This window comes from Corvus kubaryi, unplaced genomic scaffold (genome assembly GCF_017639235.1).
Source record: "Corvus kubaryi isolate FWS band 111438036 unplaced genomic scaffold, C.kubaryi_AGA036_p1.0 37398, whole genome shotgun sequence".
Classification (NCBI taxonomy): Eukaryota; Metazoa; Chordata; class Aves; order Passeriformes; family Corvidae; genus Corvus; species Corvus kubaryi.
The window spans coordinates 56538806-56561752 of NW_024581137.1; the positions used below are offsets into that span (position 1 = coordinate 56538806).

Genomic DNA, 22947 nt, shown 5'->3' on the forward strand with positions numbered 1-22947 from the left:
ACAAAAATGTCTTGGTGCTCAGCTTCCTAAACCCCAAACTAAACAATTTACCCTGTGAAAAGGTCAGACCAACACCAGGTATCCTTTCCAGGGCTGCCCAACCCCAGCTCTGTGCGTGGCCAGGGGGAGGATGAGGGGTTTTTACTCAAACCTGTCCAACACAGACATTCCCAAAGCCTCTCAAGGGGGGTGGATGGAGATCTGGATCACTCACCACTGCTTTGGAGCTGAGTACAGGGGTGAACGTGCCCGAGCACGGCCACTCACCCAAGGACCAGTCCGAGAGGCGGTTCACGAACTTCAGGTCGGAAGGGAGGGTGAGGATGTAGAAGAAGTGGAAGATGATGTCCACAGCCACGATGGCCCCAGCATGGAGCAGGGCATTGACTCGGATGCTCTTCATCTCGTCGTCCTTGCGCCTCAGCTCTGGGGTGCTCACCTGCAGGGAGGGACAAACCAGGGTGGGGCTGAGGACAGGGACAGGATGGGCAGCTTTCCTTCATCCAGAAGGATGGTCAAGTCCAAGTAGGAATGGATTCATCACTCGCCTTTAGAAATCACACCATGGTCTATGTGGCCCAAATTTCCACTGGTTAAGGGACGACCCAAGGACTGGCTCAGGTGAGCACATCCACAAGGAGCAGGACATATGTCACCCAGAGCACCCCTCCCACACCCCCCGTGCTGAGGACAGCAGGGATGTCCCTCCTGCATCGCCCTCCTGGTCCCGTCTCTGGGGTTTCCAGCAGAGCAGGCATGTGGTGAGACAGAGCAGTGACAGGTCTGGCTGTACTCAGGACTCCAGGTGCGGTGAAATCCACGCTGACCAGGGAGCTGCCAGGGTTTCATGCTCATTCTGCAGCAACATGCTCAGAAAATCAACTTTGCTTCAGGACAGCCCCTTGCACAGGTCACTAAGAGGGAGCAAATGCTTGCACCCATCACATCTCCAGGATGGATTCCAGGGTTGGAATCCCAGCCTGACAGCTCTGCTGTATTTTTGTCCAGGGTCGTCTGGGAGAAGGAGGAGGAGAACTGATGCTCTCTGAAGCTCCTGCTGCAGATCTGGCTGTCAGTGAGAGGGAGAATTGCTCGAGGGGCCGTCCCGAATCGGTGGGACCTGATTGATGGGGATTTCATCTCTGCTGTGTCTTGCATGAACAGGGGCTGGGGTTTGCCTCCAGGAGCTGTCACATCTCTGGTTGTTGTCATATAAACATCACCAGAGTGAGCTCTCAGGATTACACGGGGCAGAGCCGTGTCCTTGCTTCCCCACATCGCCGTAAAATTGCTGCTGTATTCAAAATCCTCTTATGTTTATTACTTCCCCTTTATTCCGTGAGAGAGGTGGGAGCTCTCCCTGCATAATCCACAGGCTGCTGCACCAGCCCTGTTGTCAAATCCAGATGATTCCTGAGAATTAAAGCCTCTGCCAGATTTTTGTTTGTGTCTGTTAAGTACCAGGTGCTTTAAGGATACAAAGAGGTCGCTGGACCCTGAGCTGAGGGAGGACAGGGTCTGCCATGGAGCTGTGTGGGAGGACACAGAACCCTCCTTCCATGGAATCACAGAATGGCTGAGGTTGGAAAAATCCATTCAGATCATTGAGTCCAACCATTAACCCAGCACTGCCAAGCCCATCACTAAAACACATCCCCAAGTGCCACATCCACACATCTTTGAAATACCTTCAGGGATGGTGACTCCACCATCCCTGGGGCAGCCTGTTCCAATGCTTGATAACCATTTCCTTGTAGAAAATATTCCTAATATCCGATCCAAGCCTCCCCTGGTGCAACTTGAGGTTGTTTCCTCTCATCCTCGTGTCTGTGTGTGGTGCCAGCACTTGGCCACCACCCCCTTGGGATCAGGGCTGTGTCCCCCACATTCCCAACCCTATAGAAGGGAATTTGTTCCCTTGATCTCATTAAGAAAGATGCTTCTCCACCCAAATTTGGCTGGCCAAGCCCTGGTACAGGTGAGTTCCCATCTCACATAGGGATGCAAGAGCTCCACCAGGATGTAAGACCAGTAGGATCCAAAGGGACAGATCAGATCTCTAACTGGGCCATACATCCCACCCTGGGGAAGGGCTCTATCTGCCTCCTGCCCTAATTGCTCTTGGGCAATTAAGAATTCACCTCTGCAGCCAGCCGCAGCTCCAGCAGTGCAGGGGGGATGTAGCCAGGAGATGGCAGTGGTGGCCAGGCCAAGCCAGGACCCCAGGCCAGGGCAGGGGAAAGGGTTTGGAGACTTAATCCTTGTGCCTTTGGGGTGAGCGTTTGAAGCAGCAGAGAGGGGAATGGCTTGTTAAGTGGCTTCAGACATCCTGACTGGGGGCTGTGCAAAGGAGCAGGAAATAAAACTCCCCCTGGATCCAGCTCTGCAGGAGCAGTGGGAGTTCAGGTGTTGGAGGCATGGGGAGTTTAACATCCTCATTTATAAGGACCTGGCTGCATCCCTGAAGGGGTCACCAGAGCTGACCTTATGATCTTCGGGGTCAAATGCTCTAAAAATCCTTTTTAATACGTCCAGTAAGATCCAAGGGCACTCGTTCCTTTTAAGAGGCACCATGAGGTTGTTAATTCCACAGGTGATGAGCAGGCAAGGAGCAGGGCTTGAATCGTGGCTCGTGCTGGTCCCATGCCTTTCTTAGGCAAACAGAACCAGCCCCACACATGAGAGAAGGTGCTGGGCTGGTGAGTCTTTGATCTCCTCCTCACCATGAGGCTCTGGCTGCTCTCCCCCAGCCTGGGCTGGTTTTTCCTCAGAATTCACAAATGTTTTTCCAAAACATTCTTGTACCCAGGCATCAATTTGGGTCCAAAAACTCGATGTAGCTGTTCTTCTGCAGAAGGACCCAGGGACATGGTAGGAATCCTCCACAGCATCAGTGCTGACCAAACACCTCCCTTTTCCAGCATCACCAGTTTGATTTGGTGGCCAAGGCTGATCCTTGGTGTAGAAGGAGGTTGAGGTGGGAAGAGTGAGGGGGGACACAGCACTGCAGGTTTCCTGGATCTTGGACTGTGGAGCAGCTCTAGAGGTCAGTCCCAGCCCAGGCTTCTGCTGGTGTTTTCCAGAGCTGTTTGGAGCCTGCTCATCTAAAAGCTCTCTTGGTTGTATGGAACAGGCAAAGACTTGGAGCATCAGGGTATTTCATGGAGCCCCTGATTGCTGGAACTCAGCTTCTACCCAATCGTATTTATTTCCTGGGAAATAACTTGGTTTAAAGACACACAGGCCACTCCTGGAAACTCCTGCTCCCTGGGTGAAGTAGCTGGATGCAAATGGAGACTGTCCTTGCTCTCACAGCCTGCAGAGGTCCCATGGGTGGGCACCATACGTGTGGCCCTCACCATGAAGGTCCTGGGGTGACAACATGAGGAAACTGAGGCACTGAGCAGTGCAGATGTCCAGTGGGCAAGGACATCACAGCAAGATCCTCCATTGTCAGTGAAAAGGGCCAAAAAAAACCAAAAAGAAGGTTAAAAATCCATCAGTTGATGCCCTTCCCCACAAAAATGCACAGTCACAGACTACAGGTGACCACAAGAAGTTCTACAACCATTTGCACCTTCATTGTGGCAAAAGATGGATTTTTTGAAGACATTAAACCAAAAAAAACCAAAACTGGGGAGAAGTCCTGCTCCAGCCTGGCCTCAGGATCACTCACCTGGGCATGGAACTGGTCAAACGTCATGACAGGCCCAAAGAAGAAGAATGGGAGGTAGAAGTTGTACTTGAGGAGGTCGAAGATGGAGTAGATGCCCTCTTCCTTCTTGGAGCTCTCGAGGGCAAAGCTCATGCAGCGCATGATGGTGAAGGTGCATCCTCCATAGAAAAGGACATCTTGGAGGTCAAAAGCTCCCGTTACAAACCCGCTCTGGACAAGAAACAGAGAGTTACCACCAGGAGTGTGGTGTCACTTCTGTGCTCCCTCGCTTTTGGGGACACCACTCCTGGGGCAGCAGAAATGGTTTGAGTTGGAAGGAACCTTAAAGTCCATCCCATGGGCAGGGACACCTCCCACTAGCCCAGGGTGATCCAAACCCCATCCAATCTGGCCTTGGACACTTCCAGGGATCCAGGGGCAGCCTCGGCTGCTCTGGGCACCCTGTGCCAGAGCCTCCCCACCCTCACAGGGAGGAATTTTTTCCTAATATCTCATCTAACCCTGACCTCCGTCAGTTTAGTTTTCAGTTCAAGAAAAACCTCTAATTATGCTCTGACACCAATTGTCTCTGAAGTTAATGAGCTGAAAAGAGGAAACTGGGGCTCGATTTCCCAGCTGGCTCCTGCAGCTCAGAGCAGTCAGGAAGTGGCAGATCCTCTTGGCCGTGTCACCAAGCAGCTGTTGGTCACACAGGCTTTGGTCTGGGGTGGCAATGTCACCCTGTCACAGGTGTCCCCAGGGAGTAAAGCAGAGCCAGCACATGGTTGATGGAGAGAGAAGGAACACATCTATGGTGGCAGGGAGAGGCAGCATTGTCCTGCTGAGAGACTGAATATTTTAATAAGGTCCTTCCCGGGCTTTTCTCCACCCAGCAGTGAGAGAAAATCTTAACTAGGCTGTGACCTAAAAGATGGGCATTGCTGAATCCATCCCAGCTGCGTGTTACTACTGGGGAAACTGAGCCACAGGGCAGCCACAGGCTGACAAGTTGTTGCCTGGGCAGCAAGAAGGACCCAGATGCCCTTTGTACTGGAACAACATGAAGCCACCAAAACATGGCATAATCGCTGTGGGATTTATTCCCAAACTCGGCATCTCAACAGTCCCCTCCCTCTCACACACTGTGGGAGCTCTGATGCAGCCAGGAGAAATGACCAGGGTCTAGGGCTGCCCCTGGAGCCCTCCCTGGGGATAAACCCAAGGAGATGGACACCAGATGGCCTGGAAAAGAGGTGGACACATAGCCAGGACAGCACCCACCTGCCACGAGCCGAACGGCTCCACCTTGAAGGAGGCAAGGCAGCAGAGCCCGGCCACATAGCAGAGCCACTTCTGCTTGGCCAGCGCCACCGAGTAGAGGACCAGGCAGTGGGACAGGATGATCATCAGGTAGACTGGCCCCATGCTGCCCAGCACGGCCAGGACCCCGTAGATCATGTACATCACAGCCCGGTGCTGGGGAGAGAGCGGCCGTGGTCAGCAGGGTGAAAGCCCTAACCCTGCTCCCCCTAGCCCAGAACATCCCCCCATCCCAGAGCATCCCCCAAAACCTCTTCCACAGGTGCCAGGCCACCCCTGGTGCTCTCAAATCCATGCCACCACATCCCTGGCTCACCTGTGGCACAGTCATGGAGCAGACCTTGCCGAAGAGGACGTGTCCCGAGAGGGCGAAGATGATGACATTCCTGAACGAGGTGAACCACATCACCCACTCGAAATCGGCCACGTCCTGCAGGAGCAGCACCAGGCACTTTAAACTGCCCCCAGCCCCACAACTTTTAAAGCCTTTTCTGCCCATTTTCCACCCAAGGACTCCCGAGCACTTTAGCTGGGACATAAAACCCCGGAGGGGCGTGCAGAGGTCGCTCATCCCGGCGTACACAAAGCGGAGCATCCACAGCCCTGCAGGACTGGTGTTTCCCCCACTAATTTAGGGAGAAAAATACGAGTTACGTGGACTTTGCAAAAGTGTGTCAGCAGCAGAAATCCAGCTCTCTGTCTCCACTGACCAGGCTGTCTGTAGCTAGAAAAGCCTGAGCCCTTCCTCACTCACCATCTTTCTGCCGAAGTAGTGCCAGCCTGGCTTTATGCCATCCCGAAAGGCCTTTCTGTTCATGCTGTCTGCAAAAGAACCAGAGTTATAGGGAGAGAAACAGCTCTGGGAAACGGGATCCGTGTTCAAGCCAGGCAGGGAACCTTCATCGTTGTGATAATGAGCTAGCAGGGCTCAAATGCCCCATCCCAAAAGTGCCTGATTGCCATGGACAACCAAAATAGTCAGTGGCCACAGGTTTCTGCAGGAATTTTCAGCAAAGCCTTTTTCTCACTACACATCCCCTGGCTGATCACATGAAATTTTCAGGTTTGTGGGCTTCCAAACGAAAACCAAGCAAACACTCCCCAAAAGGTCAAAAACAAATAAAAAAAACCCCAAACAAAAAAAATCCCAAACCAAAACAAACACAAAACCCCCAAGAAAAAAACAAACACAAAAGGGAATTAGCCCTGTGTAGGCAGGGTGCTGGTTGCCTGTTTTGGCACTGCCTGGAGACCTGTGACATCCCACAGCCTCTTGCCCTGAGCAGTTGGAAGTAGGGACAAGAAAGCAACAAGGCAAAAATCCCTTTAAAAAGGATTTCCAAGCTGTTCTCTGCAACAATCAAAGCCAGAGATCTGCTGCTGGTATCAACAGCTGTAAAAGCAGGCACCTTACACCCATCCTCCCTCCCGGGGATGTGATGGGAGCGTTACCTCTGGATGCCTCGAAGATCCCGCTGCCGCTGTAGACCACAGCACAGGTCACCACGAGAGCATAAAACCCCAGCTCGTAGCTGGGGAGCATCGCTTTAACCCCCATGGTGGGAGGTCACAGCCCCGGCCGGCACGAGGGAGGGATCCAGACCTGGGAAAGGGAGAGAGGAGAGGGAGGAAAACCAGGAGTGAGAGCTCACCTGCCCTCATACTCCTCAAACACCCTGAATTCCTGCTGCTCCGTCCCAGCTCTGCTTTGTGGGCTTCCCTGGAGGCTGAAGGGAAGGAGAAGAGGGTCACACCTGGGGCTGAGCCCCGGGGCACAACTCAGGTGCGAAGAGGTTCCCGCAAACCCCACCCGGGAGCCAGGATTTGGGGCAGCTCAGCCAGGTGCTCCTGATGAGGGGCTCTTCCCATCTATCGCCATGTTCAGAGCTGCTCCAGGATGCCAGCTGTCCAGGATGGGGTTCCTCCGGTGTGTCTCTGGTGTCCCCACCTCTAATTCCTAGTGGGATCCAGGATAGAGCACGGGGACACCACTGGCGGAGGGGACGCGATGGATTTCCCCACCTCCTCTGCCCTGGGCTGCCTCACCTTCTGCTGGGCATTTGCCCAGCCTCCGGCTCTTGGGGGGCTCCCAAAGCCCCGTGGTCCCTAATTTGTCCCGGCCGGGAGCCTTTAGGACCCCGCAGACACGGCCGAGCCCCCCGGCGGCATCCGCAGCGCTCGGGGGATGGCGACGCCCAGCCCTGCAATTAGCCCTGGGCTAATTACTCCTGCCGAGGCTAATTAACCTCGGCGAGACGTGCCTTACAGCTCCGCAGCCTCCTCACTGCCTGTCCGGCAGCTGCCAGAACACGGCTCAGGGCTGGAGCAGGCGGGGTGCGGGATGAGGGATGCGGGATGCGGGGGGACAGGGACAGGGACACCCTCCCCCGGCGCTGCCACCCCCCACCCGCCACCGTCCCTGAGAGCGCTGAAGGGATTAAGGCGTAAAAGGAGCCTCGGTCACCCTCAGCTTTGGCATCCGCGTCGCAAAGCTTCTGCGGTTATTCAAATAATTCCATAGAACAATTAAAATCATATTAAAATTATTGGTTTAATTTCAAACGTTTATTTTTTGTTTGGTCGCCGAGGTTTTTAAGCGGGGCAAGGGAGTCCTTAGCAGCGATGCGGGGTGACCCCATCTCCCCCCGGCGTGGACCAAACGCGTTTGCCGGGGGGAATTTTGGGCTCATCCCGGGGGGAATTTCGGGGGTCGCCCCGCGGTCACTCCCGGTGCGGGGCCGCTGCGGACGGGCGCTGCCACCGCGCTGCGGTGCCCCTGCGGCGGGAGGGCACGCACGGAACTGCCTTTAAAAAGCTTTTCTTCCTAATCCCCCCCCTTTTTAAAATTTTTTTTTTTTTTTTTTTTTTTTTTTTTTTTTTTGTCGGGGAGCGGGCGAGGCCACCCCGCAAAGGAGCCGGCGGGGACCGACCCCGCGGGGGCGAGGCGGCTGGCGGGGACTCCTCGGACAATTTTAACTCCTGATCGCTCCCGGGCTGCCCAGTGAGGCTCGGGGGGGGGGGTCCCGGCACAGCCCCCCGCAGCTCCGAGCGGCCGCTGGACAGCAGCATCCTCATCATCCTCACCATCCTGATCGCCCCGCTCCCCTCCCCGGACCCCGGCTGGGCAGTGGGGGCAGGCAGAGGTGACAGAAAGCGCTGGAGGTGCGGGAGCAGCGTGTCACCACCCGCAGCGTGGCCCCCCCAAGCCCCGCATCGCTCCCCGCTACTGACCTTGAGCCCCGGGGCCGCGGGGGGAGGCGGGCGAGGGTCGGGGATCCAGCGTCCGGCACCGCGACGGGGGGGCAGGAGGGGGAAAAGGGACAGGGGGACACTACAGAGGGTTTGGGGGGCCGCTGACTTGCCCTACAGCATCTCTCAGCCCGGTTTGGGGCGGGGGGAGCGGGTGTATTTTTGGGCTGCCGTCCCCCACCTTGCCCCTGGAGGAAGTTTGGCTGGGAGTGGAGCGGAGCAGGCGGGAGGTATTTTTATTTTAGAGCAGCACTGCAGAGGGGGGTGGCTCGGGAGCTGTCTGTCACGGCAGCTGCTGAGAGGGCCCGTGCTGGCTGCCAAAGCTCACCCCGAGCCAGGGGAGCCGGCCCGGGGAGCCCCGGGGCACGGCAGCACCAGGGAGGGACTGGCTCCTTCCAGGGGGGGGTTCGGGTCCTCACTTTTAGCCCTACGAGGGAGGGGGTACCGCCATCACCTTGTTCCAGAGGGAGATATCATTGCCTGGGGATGGGGAAACTGAAGCACAGAGCCAATAGGAAGTGTCATTCCGACTCATCTTGGGCAGTGTTTAAATCTAAGTGAGGCTCGGAGGTTGCAGCATCTCCTGCTCCCAGGTAAGAAGTGTCAGAACAAGAGGAAACGGCCTCAAGATGTGGCAGAGGAGATTTAAGTTGGATATTACTAAAAATTTCTTCACTGAAAGTGTTGTCAGGCGCTGGAACAGGCTGTGCAGGGAAGCGGTGGAATCGCCATCCCTGAAACTGTTCAAAAATCCACGGGGATGTGGCACTTTGGGGATGTGTTTTAGCGGTGGGTTTGGCAGTGCTGCGTTAGTGCTTGGACTCGATGATCTCAGAATCCTTTTCCAACCTTAGTTATCCTGGGATCTCTACAAGCCACCTTTGGGGTCTCCCTCTCGGCTTCCAGCATCCCCAGCAGGGGATGGGAAGGGGCAGGGTTGGGTTGTGGCCTCTGCTGTTTCAGGGCGGGCAAACACAGCTCAGCCAAGAGGAAAATCTCCACAGCCTCAGGGTCAGGCCTGTGCCCGGTGCCCACATTGTCACCGAGCCCCTGTGAGATCTGGGGACAGCTCAGCCTGGGGCCAGCTCCCTGAGCATCTCTGGGCTGCCTGTGGGGTCAGAGAGGAGAAACAAGGCGGAGAGCCCCGCATTTTTTAAATCCCTCCATGGGCTGTCTGATTTGGGGTGAGATGCGGTGTTCTGGGCTCTGCAGGGAGGATCTGCAGCCCTCGAGTCAGCCCAGCTTTGCTGTTGCACTGGCTGCGAACAAAAAGGCTTTATAGCATCATTTTTCACCCGGTGTGCGCAGAGAGACGCTCTCCCTGGCCAGGGCTGTGTGGCAACACTTCCAGCACCTAACGAGGCGCTTTATTTGCAGCAGCCGGGGCAGGATTCAGCCCCTTGGATGCCCCGGAGCTCCAGCCCGGATCCTGCTGCTGCAGCTCCATCCCTGCCCGGGGACTCGGCTCCCAGACCTCGGCGTAATTGACTGGCTGCTCAGAGGCGAGGTAATTAAGGGATCGGTGCAGATAAGTGCGGGACACAATTCCTCACAATCCCTCACAATTCCTCGATCTCCCAAACAGGGAGCCTCAGCAGGAGGGAAAATGAAGTCTGTGGGTGCAGATGGACATGGGCTCGCTGTGGTGGTGCAGGAAGGCAACGAGGAAAAGCAGATCCATGTCACCCCCCTGGCTCCCAAACCCGCTCACTCCCCATCCCAATCCATGCAGAAAGCAAAGCCAGCCCTCAAATCCATTTTTTTCCTGGTTTTTTTTTGTTTTTTGTTTTTTTTTTGTCACAGCCCCATCGTGCTGCTCCTCTGGGCACTGGCATCCAGAGAGTTTCAGGCAGATGGTAGATTTTCACCTTCTTTACTTTTTTTTTTAAATCCTGAGAAATCTGTGATCCTGCTGGATTCAAATACAGCACAGGTGAAGGGCCGGGCAGCAGTTTTTCATGAGGCTCTGGGAGCTGTGGTGATAAAAATAATTTAGCTTTAATTTATAGACATTACAAAAATTTAAGCCTCCCCCCTGGCTCCTGATTTCTAAAATAATAAGATTTATTTTTAATGTGACCAGGGCATCTTCCTCAGCACAGGGGACATTTCTGTGTTTTATTGCCCCAGTGTTTATAGCTTTGAGCTGCTTTAAGTGATATTTTTCCAAATATTTGAGGGGGTTGCTGGAAGTTGTGGCACAGGATTTGGGGCCAGGCTCCTCTTTAGTGTCTGAGAAAGGTGGTGGGGTTCCAGGAAAGGTGCTTGGCTCTGTCCCAGTGAGGCTTGGGACAAACTGGGGATGTCAGTGGGGACACCAAACAAACTCCCTGGCTGCTGTGTCCCTGCTGCTGGAACAGAAATTTGAGTGGGAAGCAGAGAAAGAATTTAGTCATATAATTCCAGAAAGGGTTGGAAGGGACAAAATTCTTGTAATTCCAACCCCTGCCATGGGCAGGAACACCTTCCACTATTCCAGGGAGCTCCAAGCCCCATCCAAGTGGGCCATGGACACTTCCAAGGATCCAGGGGCAGCCACAGCTTCTCTGGGCACCCTGTGCCAGGGCCTGCCCACCCTCACAGGGAGGAATTCCTTCCCAATATCCCATCTAAACCTCCTCTCTGTCAGTTTAAAGCCATTCCCCCTTTTCCCACACTCCACGTCCTTATCGAGTCCCTCTTCCGTTCTCATAGGTCCCAATCTCGTGGATTGTTTTTCCTGCCTGAGGTTGTCCCATTGGGTTCCTCATGCAAACATCACTGGGAACATGCCAACCCCACCAGGATGGCTCAGGACAGAGGGATGTGTCATCCATCCATCCATCCATCCATCCATCCATCCATCCATCCATGGTCACCCCAGGACCCCTCTCAGCACCCCCAGAATGGCTCTGCCCGTCCCCCCCGGGCACACACCGACCCCATCAAAGGTCCCAAACCTCCAGCCACCCCAGGAAAAGGCTCTGAAGGAGACTCCCACTACCTCCCCCACCCACTGCCTTCAGCTCCTCTCCTCAGAATCACCTCCCATTCCCAAAAAAATGCTCCAATCCAGTCAGTAACAGCCTGGAATGACCCCCCATCCCTTGCTGCCACACTGCATCCCACAGATCCCTCTTCTCCCTGACCAACGAGCTGCTCTGAGCCCGGGATTCAGCCCCTGCCTGGGGATGGTTTTGGAGCTGTAAGTGGAGACTCCCAGGGATTCAGGTGGCATTTGTTGAGTGATGCCACCCTGTCCCATGGGAGCAGCCAGCTCAGGAGCTGGGCCCAGAGGGGAGAGGATGAAGGGAGAAATGAGAAACCCAATATCTCCCTTGGCTCTGTCATGGCTTAATTTAGAGCACAGGGGCTCTGCCAGAGTGTTTTTCCATTTAAAGCTGAACCTCTTCCCTTTTGTCCTGCACTGTGCCTTGCAGGGCAGTGGCAGCTGCTGCCTGGGGCTGCTGGGGGGGGGGTCAGCAAAGCAGTTTCCAACTCAGTTCCCCTTTGCCACCAGCTTCCTCCCCATTTGTCCCACATAAAGGAGTGAAATCTGTCTCCTCCTCCCATCCCTGTCCTGCTTTGGGGCCTCAGGGAGGGTGGGAGCCACCCACAGCCCCAATCCATGGCTCTAAATTCCAGTGGGATGGGCTTTGACCCCCCCAGCTGATCCTGTGCCCCTTGTCCAAGTGGATCCCAGGGCAGGGAGAACTCTCCTGTGTCAATACTGTCTACATTTAACCACCCTAATGCAACTTAATTCATGTTACAGCCACTTTGGAAAGCTCCTTGCAGGTAAGCTCCTGGCAGCAGGCCCAAAGGAAAGGAGGACAATTCATTGCAGATGACTTATTCCCAGCAGTTCAGCTGTACTTTAAAATCAGATGCATCCATCAGGCACTTTATGGCTGCTCCATGGAAGAGCTCTGCCCAGCTCCAGGGCAGGAGACAAGTTTCGGCTAAGCCCAAGTGTTTGGAGAACTCATATTTGGAGTTAAGAACTGGCCAAATCCTAACAAGGAGTGCTCCCAGCTAAATACTGGCAGCAAAATTAACCTTAACCATACCCACCAGCCCATGCCAGCCTTGTCACCTTCAGCCTGTCACCACCATCAGCCACAGTGAGAGACTGAAAAAACTCAGAGCTTATCAAAAAGCTGCCTGGGACACGACTTTTCACTGGATGAGGGTTGTCCCAGTGAGGAAATGCTGGGGACTCACAGTGCTTTTATCTAAGAGAGGCAGAGCGATGGCTGGCTGCAAGCTGGAGCCAGAGAAATTCAAATTAGAATTGAAATACAAGATTTTAACAGCCTGGTGCTTATCTATGAGGGAAAAAAAGCACTGAAAGTTCCAAGGGAAGCAGGGGGTTGTGGTGATTTCATATCAGCTGTGTCCCTGAAAGAAATATTGCAGCTCAAGCAGCCCAACTGTGCTGGAGAGATCCTGGGGCCGAGGACCAGAAGTATGGGGATTTTGCAGGCAGAGAGAAAAATATTGTCATGGATTTTATTCTCTGAGTGATGGGTTGGGGTACAGGGGGGCTGCTGCTCCCAAGGTCTGCCAGGGTTTCTTTATTTATCAAAACGCTGCAAGAAAATTGGTCTCATCCCTTGAAAACTGGGAAGCAGCAAGAGCCAGCACAGGCAGAACTCAGGGCAGGTCACTCTGTGGAAGTGCAGGGAGAGTGTATTTCAAAATTAAGGTGAAAACTGAGAAGGTCTGGACATTCTGCTCCCCCCCCCAGTCTGTGACAGGACACAGATTGCACATTTCCATGAGAAGCAGCTGCTTACAGGTACAGGCTGCCTAAATAAACTGGTTTATAGTGATGCCTTGAGGAGCCTTCTAGAAACAGAGACTAGGCAGGAGTAAGGGAATAAGGCAGGTGTTTATTTGAAAGGCCTTCAAAGGTACCCCTGGGGGCCAGAGGCCACTGCCCAGATGGACCCCAAGGTGGACCCCAGGGCACGAGTTCTTCACACTTTTATAGGTTGGGTTCATTTGCACATCAGGGTTAATTCTCCAATTAAAGCTTCAGTTAATGATGTAATTCCCCTCAGCTTGCCCCCCTTAGAGGCTCTTTGGTTTACACATTTTGGGCCTAGGACGGTCTGGGTGTCCTTGCAGAGCAGGCCCAGAGAGGCTTTGTTGTGTCTGCCCAGCACAGAGAGCAGAGGTTAACAGGCTACAAGGAACTTCAGAGTCACACACCAGGCAGTGCAGGATTTGAAAAATATAAAAGTTAAAACCTAAGGCATCAATAGTGGTCAGATTCTTTCTTTGTCAAGGCAGCTGGTGGTGCAGAAAAAAGGAGAAAATGCTTCTGTGCAGCCCCAAAAAAGCACAAGTTTAAAGAAATGAGTGTTGCAGCACTTGAGGTTTGCAGGAGAGCCATGTGTGTTCTGTGACATCCCAGTTTCTTCCCTGTGTTTCAGGGGCTGACTCAGAGCCCTTTTCCTAAAGAGAGGTTTGATCTTCACAGCTTCCCTGGGACAGGGGATGAGGAAGGGCAGCAGATGCCTCTGCTCAGCTCCTGCGAAAATATTATTGATTCACACTCCTGTGTAAGCAAAATCAGAACCTGCAGCTCCAAGTTACGGCCTGAATTTAGCAGCCACTGCACAGAACAGTCCCCACAGCCCTGCCCCTGCTCAGGCAGCTTTTCCAAGGGATCTGCTCACTCCTGCAGGTCCCTAAAATCCCTGTCAGAGGATCCCTCCCCTCTACAGAGACATCAGGATGGAGCTGAACAGCAACTGAAACTGTGGCTTGCTCTCAACCCAGGATTTATTCCTCAAGAGATGATTGAGGGTTGCAAGATGCTTTTTCCTACTGGCAGGAAAAACATGGCAATGAATGGTCCTGCTTTTTTGTGAGAGAGGCACCTGAGAGCTTGGCTGAGCTTCAGGGCAGTGCTGGGGGAGTGGAGCAGCCTCGTGAGCACAGGGAGGGTTAATTCTCTGCTAACTCCCAGGTGCTGAGGTTATCCCCACCTCCCTGAGCTCCTCCATCAGGAACTCCAGGAACTGTTTGAAAAGAGACATTTCTTGAAGAGAGACATTTCTGAACCGAAGCAGGATAAAAGACAGGGACAACACATCTGGAGTGACTCCTGCTCTGCTTTTTTCCAGGGAAGTCAGGATCCCTGTGCTGGGGAAGGGAGCAGTGATTTTCCTGTCTACAAATCCACTTTGCACTGGTGGTGTTGGTTGGGGTTAAAGCCTGACAAAGTTCAGGCTCATAAAAAGAGGCTGACAAAGCAAAGCAGAAAGAGAGAAGCTTCCAAGACTTTTCAAGTGAGAAACAAAACAGCACTGTACAAAAATGACTGGCTCTCCATTTGCCTGGAATCCCCAAGGCTGCTCTCCACTGGCAGGCTGCATGGCAATGCCTGATTAGCTTGCACTCCGTGTCCTCACTGTGCTGCAGGAGAGAAGGACAGGGCTGGCAGGGTTTGCAGCAGCTCCAAAAGTCCCAGCACTGCTGCAGTGAAGACCTGCCCACATTTCATAGCATTTCTTCCCAGAGAGAACAAGATCTGCCTGATGGATGAATGCAGAGACCCAGAAAAAGGGAATTCATAACCTGGATGGCAAGTTTTGGATGGAATGAGCTGAATTTGAGGTAGGTTGATTCATTGCAGGGGTGATCTGCACAGCTTTCCAGTGGAAGCTCCACTGAGTTCACAGAACTGCTGCCAATATGTTCAAGCAAAGAAAGAGGTTGGAATGGTGAGAGGAGCCCACCCAAAGTTGATTTGCAGATCGTCCCAGGTCAGGCTAATCCTGTGCCTCGGCACTGAAGTGCTACAGAAAGCCTGAGACAGGCAGGTATCAGCGAGGGGATAAAAACAGAGCTTGTTTTGTTCTAAGGAAGGGGGCTGGCCTAACTTTTGTACAGCAAATTCCTTCCTGAGCTGATAAAGGCAGCAGCAGATTGAATATCGAGCCCTCTCAGGGAACACTGTGCTGAAACCTGGGAGGTTCTGCCCAAAATCCCCCTGCAGAACTGCAGCTTCCCAAAGTGCACCCACTAGCCCTGCTTGCCAACCCTCACAGACAGAATTTGCTGACACATAAAACCTTCACTTTTTGTATTTCATCTCTGTTTCTCATCTTCTCCTGCAAATGCTAAAGAAATGACACGATCTGAGGCTGCAAAACCACGCTGCTGCCACTGCATTTCAATTCCCAGGCACGGCGCCTGGGCTCTCTCCCTGTTTAACTCTTCTCCTGTTTCTGCTGCTGAACGAGCCGTGAAAATCTATTCTTCACTTCCTTCATTGTGTCTTGATACAGTTGAAAATCTTCCTCTCTCTTTTTCAAAGTGTTCTCCAGAGTAGCCTTCAGAGCTTTGTTCTCATCCAGCTGGAGCCCAAGCCTGCAAGGAAACAAAAGGAAAAACTTCCCCATGAGCTGGAGAGCTTCAAAGCAAATTAGAACAGTTGCCTCTGTTCTGGGAAAGAAACACTGAAACCCAGGAGCTGCAGTGATTTTATGACAGCCGTGAGAAAGAGCAGAATGAGCAGTTGTTTCACCTCTCCCTGAGGTAGGAAAGAGTAATCCCAGCATGGAGAAAGGAAGAAAATACCTTGTGATCAGCTCCTTCACCTGAAATTCCAGGGGCAGCTTGGACAGGGCTGCAGAGAGCTCGTTTCTGTCACTCACATACAAGGGGAGTCCTGACAGGCCTGCCGATTCAATCACAAAATGGAGTTTTAGTAAAACAACAAATCAGTTTTGGCAGCACACTGAGTCAGTATCAGGAAATAGTGAATAAATACTTAATCTCATAAATTCTATGTTACAGCCATAATATATCACAAATACATGACAGACTTATTTTAACTTCCTTCCAGCAGAATGAAAACATGATGAATTTGCATTTCAGGGCTAAATATGTGCCTATGTATGTAGAGAGGAAAACAATGAATCCAAAATATTTAAGTGACCAAAACAAGAGGTGACAAACAGCTGAAAAGGATTAATTTGATGTTGATCTTGTAGCTGTGTTTGAGATTATGACAGCTGTTGCTTCTTGAATGTCTGGGACAAAGTTTGCACGTGGCACCCATTCAAACAACTTTTGTAAAGCACTTTGATGCTCAACCTAAACACAGTGTGGGTTAAATGTACTTCAAGGTGTGTTTCAAACCTAGGTTCTAACTCAGGAATGCTTTCCTAAATAAAGGTCTACCCAAAACACGCAGCTCTGGTCATTTCAAAAGAATTCAGAAACTTTTTTCAGGGCTAAAGAGAAAAGATAATTCAAATTTATTACTGGGACTGGAGAAGAAAAACCTGTGACCAGTGAATCCCTACAGTGGGAGGAGGATCAGAGAAGTGTTCAGGGAGCTCAGAAAGGAGTGCAGGAAGTGAGCACAGCTATTGCAGAGGATGCTCAACTTATCCCAGCCCTGAGGGACTGCAGGGTGGTCTCTGCTGTCAATAAAAAACTGAAAGATTTTAGTAAATGTAAGTAAATGGCTTTCTATAAAATAATCAATAGCAAGCATGGAGCCAGGTAACACGAGGGAAAGTTTTGTGTGGTTCAGTCCCAAATAAATTATATATATAAAAAACCCCCAAACAGCTAAATGAAGAAAACAACAGGCTGGAGCTGGCTGCAGTCCTTATAACTGGGAATACAGCACCATGACAGTGAACACCCAGGCTGGCACCTGTGCTGTGATTCCACTGAACACTGCAATTGCTGGTTTGTGCTTGTGTTGCCATGTTGGCACGTTTCTGTATCCCTTTTCCCAATTCACATCCCTCATAACATCAAATATTTTCAAATAAGTACATCTGGTATTAAAACATTAAATCCTCCTCGTGTGGAATATCTGAAAGAACCTGGTTGGAGAGTACTGAACTCTGACAAAAACAACTGGGAGGAAAAGGCTGCATTGTATAACTAAAAAGTGCTTTTGATCTTGAGGCTGTGCTTTACAGGGCTGAGGAAAAATTGCTGTTACTTACCTATCCCTCCTCTGGGATTATTCTTTGATAATTTGGAATTTGGATAAGACAGGGATAAGCACAGAAAATGAAAAGCCTGAGTAATTTTAAAACACAACTGGGTTGTTTCCAGCTGCTTAGCATCATTATCTACTTCCCTTGAATTGAAGAGACCAGAAACATTAGATTAGCAATTAGATCAGCTCTCTCCAATTTTGCACTTTCAGAAAGAAAGGAAAATATTATGTTAATTAGCAGGTTCTCTAGTCTCTATTTTGTATTCAAGCTTTTCATTTCTTCTTATTTCCTCAACCATTGGCATGAAAGCATTGAGATAACCTCCATGCTCTGCTGAAGAGGTGTACTACAGACTTGTAGACTTGGTTCTTGTGCAAACTCCAGAGAGTTTTGGCACATCACAAAGCTCTCATCAAAGCAGGGTGGTGAAATAGATTGTTACCTACTCATCTCATGGATTTAGAGAGGATTTCTCCTTATTAGTCTTACTGCCAATCCTTTTCTACTTTTGCTTTTAGTCCTTAAGCTAGAGGAGATTAATGAACTAAATATTAAGTGAGAAGGAATCTGTCACACTGGTGAAAACAGCTTCTTCCTCTGGCTACGAAATGCTAACTACCAGAGGGGAGTTACTAAAACTTTACTACAGCACAACAAAACTTGACCAAAAAGCCTCAGGACCTGGAGAGTTTGTCTCTCTTGAAGCTTGCAAGGGGAATCTTTGATAACAGAACACATCAACATTTCACCAGGCTGTGTAAAATTCTCAGCAGTCAGAAACTCAGGCCAGCACCAAAATGCTCCCATACTGTTGGGATCTGAATTTTTCTGCACTACTTTTTCTGCTCTCAGTTAATACAGGTGAGACAACTCTAAGAATCAGTGCTCACACAAAAACACATGAGAATGGGTCAGTGTGGCCTGGAGCCCCTTCCAAGGACACAACAATCCTGCTCTAAGGAACAACTCCATGTTTTACAGAGAGGAGTAGGTTTGAAGGACTCATTCAGTCCCCATTCAGGATAAAGGTTCCTCTGAAGGGCTCATCCAAGGTTTCTCATGAGGCTTGTGGTCCCTCTGCTCACCCTAACCCAGGCTGCTACCATCCCAACATTTGCCAAATTGGAATTCCCCTCCCTGCTGTTCATCTCCTGGCATTTGAAGTCTTCTTACTTTATCCAAATACACATAAAAAGGGAAACCACTGGAAAAATTTCCTTAAGAATATGTGCCATTTTATTGGTTTAGACACTTTACAGAATCAGAGTCCTTAAGCAATAAAAGGATCTGATCAGGGAAATAAAAATTTAACATCCACCATGAATTCTTCTTCTTTAACTACGCCAGGGAGGCTTTCATATTTATAGCAGGAGATTATCACGTTCATGGGATAATAAATTACACCAGATCTAATTACTTCATCACCAGCAATAGTTTTTCATAGGCACTGACAGGGCTTAAATTGGGATGCGTCCTTTAATTCTGCTCTTAACCTTCAACTGAATCCCTCAGGCACGAATACAAAGGGAGCTCTGGGCCTGGGGGCAACACAGAGCAGGGGAAAGCTTTTTGTTCCGGAGTTATCCCACGGAAACACACTGCAAAAATCCTGATCCCGCTCAGACCTGTGGGAAAATCCTCTTGAATCTTAAGAGGGGCCAGGATTTTGCCTCTTGCCTTGCTCCTGGGCCTGAGCAGGTCCCATCACCATGTGCAAGGCCAAGCACTGGGCTGGCTTTGGCAGATGCAGCCTCAATGTTGTCGCTGTCTATTAAGCACAGAGGTGAAACAGGGGACGTGGCTGTGGCTGAGGGCTCCCCCTCACCTGTTGTGCTCCTCAGGGGAGGTTTCTGTGCAGTTGTGCTGCTCCCTGAATCCACCTGCAGCTTTTCAAGCTGCTGTTCCAAGATGTCACTTCGCCACCGCTCTTCCTGAAGCTTCTGCTCAGCTTCCAAGACTCTGTCACTGCTTTCCTCCACCCTGACAGGCAAAAAAAAAAGGGAGTTCAGCTCATTTGTGTCATGTCTATGTCAAGTCAGTCTTGGTACTGAATCCTGCTTCTTTCTGCAGAGCTCCCAACAGAAGGGAAAGAACTTGCCATGCATCCAAAGGCAGAAATCCCAGCGAAATTGTATCAGACGACATCGTCTAAATATGCAAAAGAGAATTAACTAATGAATACAGTTGGAAACAATGGGTTTGTTAATGGAGATTGCTCAGATCCCTTAACTCTGGCTCCCTGTGTGAATTCACCCCTCAGATGAGCAGGAAAGCTGCAGATTGCTGAGGAGAGATCTTTTATTACAGGAATAATAAACTGCATTTTTTAGACACTCTGGGAAAGCTTGGAAGGAAAATAGTTTATAAGAACACAGTCTAACATTTGCGTCAGCTATCCGAGAGGAAGAAAAGAAACTTGTAGTTGCTTTTAATAAACTTGGCCATTAGACACAACCATGGATGGGAGAGGGTGGAAAAGAAACTGGTGATGACAGCACAGAAGAGCAAATTGCCTCTCTCCATTCTGCATAACATCGCAGAAAATTAACTGCAAAAATCTCATGTGCACCCACAGATGCTGCCAGTGGGGCAGTGGCTGACACCAAGTGATTCCAAGGAGTTTAAGGATAAAAAGAAACCCAAATTGACTCATTGTATTGGATTGAATAAGAGAATTTCCCTCCTGACCCCAGGGGTGGAAGCTGGTTACTCTCTGAATCAAGAGACTTGATTAGTTTATTTGCCTCCTAGCTGGCATAACTAAAAAAAAAAATATTACAACTATAATAAAATTATATCACTGGCTTAAAAATGTAGCTACAGGCAAGACTCGACCTCCTGTGGTAGTGAATTCCCAGGCTGGTGATGTGCTCTGAGACATTTTATTCATCTCAGTGGTTCTGCATTCACTAAATTTTCATTTGCCCCTGGTGTTCCTCTGGCATCCACTTTCACAAAAAGTGGGGGGAAAATGGCAAGTTCTGTGGGGTTTTTTAATGGAATCATCTGCCAATAGGAATAATTTAAACTAAAATGCTGTGAAAAAAATCCCACTCGTAGCAATTCCCAGTGCTCTCCTCTTGATTTAAGCATTATCTGTGCTACCTGAGCTTTGTTACAGCCCAGCAGTGGAGGAAAGAGGAGGAAAACCAGATTTTTTAACATATATTCATGTTGAAATCTGCCTGGTGCTATATTACCCTGAGGTCTTCTAAGAGTTATTGCACAGTCTCACAAAATTTATGTTACCTGCTTGATAAATGTGTGATAACTGTGGAGCTGCTGAATCATCAGTTTATGGCACATTTTACAAGCAACTGTGCATTTCATTGACTCTGTTTTTCATTTTCCCATATTGGTGGTGGGCACACTTCAGTTACCACTCACAGCTCCATCCTCATCTGATTGCACAGCTCTATTAAAGTCACTGGGCTTACAAACATGAAAAGGATTTTTCCCAGCATGTATTTCCAGAATTTACCTTTAAAAGCACCTTTTCCACAGTTCTTAAAGAAAAATCTATTTTTTTTTTCTGACTGTGTTTAATCATGCAGGACAAAAGTTATACAAGTGAGAAAGATAATGATGGTAAATTAAAGCAAGTATTCAAACACTGCTTATTGTATTGACAAGCACACAGATGAAAGCATATTTCCAATACTGGAATACAGATTTGGGAATCAAATAACATATACTGGGGAAAAAAAAACAGTAGCTGAAAGGTGTAAAAAAAATTACTTTGCTTTCCCTTCCTTCTAAAACATAGTTGGCTTTTAACATCATCTTACATTGAATTGAATCATACAAAATAAAATGAAAAAAAAAATCACTGTAATGCCTCAGTTAAACAAGAATAAATTCATTTAGAAAAGGATACAGTGAAACTTAAAAAGAATGTGGAAAGCCTTGGAACAGAATATTATAACTATAATTACAGTATTTACTATTGATGAATAATATTGCTGCCTCAATAAGGCCGTGCATATATAAATACAGGAATTCTGGTTTTATCTAGGTGCAGCAAGCTGGAAGATGGCTCCATTTTTTCTGCTCTTTGTTCTAAATGAATAATAAAAAGAATGAATCATCAGCCAGGCAGGGAAATTGAGCAGAAAAATTTTGAAAAGCCCCTATTTAAGGCAAGGATGGCAGCGTGTGATGTACTGTAGTGCATGTCCCAGACTTCTGCAGTGTTCCCTGATCCCAGCACCCCACGAAGGATGCTGGTGGGATGAGGCTGTACCTTTTCTGCAGCACAGTCACCAGTTCCAGGAGCCTGTCCCTCTCCACTTCAGTAGCCTGGAACAGAGCCCTGTTGATCTCTGCCTGCAGCACTTCCCAGCCCTGGCCAGCAACCCTGAGGAAAGCACAAGCACAGAGAGTCTGTTTCCCACTTCCTAAATGAAAGAAATGAAACAAAGGCAGGGTTTGAGCAACATCTCAAACACACTTGTCTGAAGGTGAAGGCAGAACGCAGAGCCAGGCTCACTACCTCCCCCCAGCACCCATCTCTAGACTGCAATAAATAGAACAGAAATATTCGGGTATAAAGTCACAGGGAATGTCATTAGAAACCTGCTTCCAGGATGCTTCCCCTCCCCGTCACCCCTGCAAACAAACTTCTACCTCTGATCAATTCATTACCCCCGACTCTCCTCCCACTGCTACTGCCAAAGTAAAAGAAGATTGTATCTCCCAAGTGCTGCACAAAACTATTAAAAGCCTTGATATTGATTTTCTCCCTCTGAAAGGCTTCAGGCAGCACTTGCACAATGGCTGTTTTTGTGTCCAATATGTGATGAAAGGAAGGGGCAGTTTTCCCATGTACCCCATTATTATGTACTTCATTACTTCTCTGACCTCTCTGCATTCAGGAAGATCTCCTTTGGAATAAAAAAAGCAGGAGAAATCTTGGTTGGAATAAAAAAGCAGGAGAAATCTTGGTGTTTGGGAGTGAAAATGGAACAGATTGGTGACAAACAAGAAATCAATTACAAAATTAAGAGAGAAATCAGATGTTAGAGCTCTTGGACAGCTTCAGGTAGGAAGGATGGTGCAAGAAGCTTTCATTACAGAAACAAGGCAGACAGGACAAGGATTTCCAGCAGCTTGCAGAGCATGGCAGAGCACCTCCCTTGCTGATACTGAAGTTTCTATACCCACCTTCCAGGTGGGATGTCATCCCTGAGGAAGAAAGGCTCTGTGGCTGCCGACTCCACAAGCCTGTGGCCCATCGTGGACACTGCCCTGCAGGAGGAAAGCTTTGTCAGGGGCTGCACACAGGGCAGTCTTCCCAGAATTCCAGTCATTTCCCAATGTCTGCGTTTCGTAGGGAAGAGCTCCCCCACCCCCTACCTTCACCCAGCACTGGGAGAGACAATCCCAGCTCTGTGCAGTTTGATGGTGTTTGCATGTCACATTTTCATAACCAAATGAACCCCTGCTCTGCAGCAAGGTGCACAATTTGTACTTCCCAGAAAACGTTGTTTTCTGAAATCTGCTTTGTGAAAACCCTCAGGAAGATCTGTCAGGTTCTCTGTTGTAAGAGGAGGAGCCAGCTGATAACAATGGAGTGTCACTTCCAGCCAGGATGGGTTTGATATAGAATGTGTGCGCTTGGGACAGCCCATTTGGATGTGTGATTGTTTGGGACACCCCATTTCAATGTGTGTTTGTTTGGGACACCCCATTTCAGTGTGTGTTTGTTTGGGACACCCCATTTGGGTGTGTGATTGTTTGGGACACCCCATTTCAATGTGT

The 22947-nt window shown here is 49.9% G+C and overlaps 2 protein-coding genes and 2 long non-coding RNA genes across 10 annotated transcripts in view; 2 read left to right on the forward strand and 2 right to left on the reverse strand.

Annotated features, from left to right (window-relative positions):
• The window catches only part of LOC121671786, a 12532-nt gene extending 11095 nt beyond the window's left edge, over positions 1-1437 (forward strand). The window contains exon 2 of the long non-coding RNA XR_006018604.1: positions 1009-1437. This is a non-coding gene — a long non-coding RNA (uncharacterized LOC121671786). The remainder of the gene's footprint in view (positions 1-1008) is intronic.
• The window catches only part of HHATL (hedgehog acyltransferase like), a 15559-nt gene extending 7090 nt beyond the window's left edge, over positions 1-8469 (reverse strand). The window contains exons 1-7 of one of the 2 annotated variants that reach the window (XM_042044010.1): positions 8207-8469; positions 6428-6578; positions 5730-5797; positions 5292-5405; positions 4937-5131; positions 3677-3886; positions 268-439 (exon numbers count right to left, since the gene is read on the reverse strand). In XM_042044010.1, the coding sequence (XP_041899944.1) occupies positions 268-439; positions 3677-3886; positions 4937-5131; positions 5292-5405; positions 5730-5797; positions 6428-6533 (865 nt within the window). In that variant the 5' untranslated portion in view covers positions 6534-6578; positions 8207-8469. Of the gene's footprint in view, positions 1-267; positions 440-3676; positions 3887-4936; positions 5132-5291; positions 5406-5729; positions 5798-6427; positions 6579-6729; positions 7361-8206 lie in introns of those variants that run through there. The other variant, XM_042044011.1, reaches the window with a different exon arrangement.
• LOC121671785 lies at positions 7872-16417 on the forward strand. Its single transcript, XR_006018603.1, has 4 exons — positions 7872-8137; positions 9605-9731; positions 14341-14833; positions 15537-16417. It is a non-coding gene; the product is annotated as an uncharacterized LOC121671785 (long non-coding RNA).
• CCDC13 (coiled-coil domain containing 13) overlaps positions 13079-22947 on the reverse strand; it is a 27813-nt gene continuing 17944 nt past the window's right edge. For 3 of the 6 annotated variants that reach the window (XM_042044003.1, XM_042044002.1, XM_042044007.1), the window contains 4 exons: positions 22351-22434; positions 21431-21544; positions 19013-19167; positions 13079-15899 (listed from right to left, as the gene is read on the reverse strand). In XM_042044003.1, coding sequence (XP_041899937.1) covers positions 15430-15899; positions 19013-19167; positions 21431-21544; positions 22351-22434 — 823 coding nt within the window. In that variant the 3' untranslated portion in view covers positions 13079-15429. The remainder of the gene's footprint in view (positions 15900-19012; positions 19168-21430; positions 21545-22350; positions 22435-22947) is intronic. The other 3 variants (XM_042044006.1, XM_042044004.1, XM_042044005.1) reach the window with 3 other exon arrangements.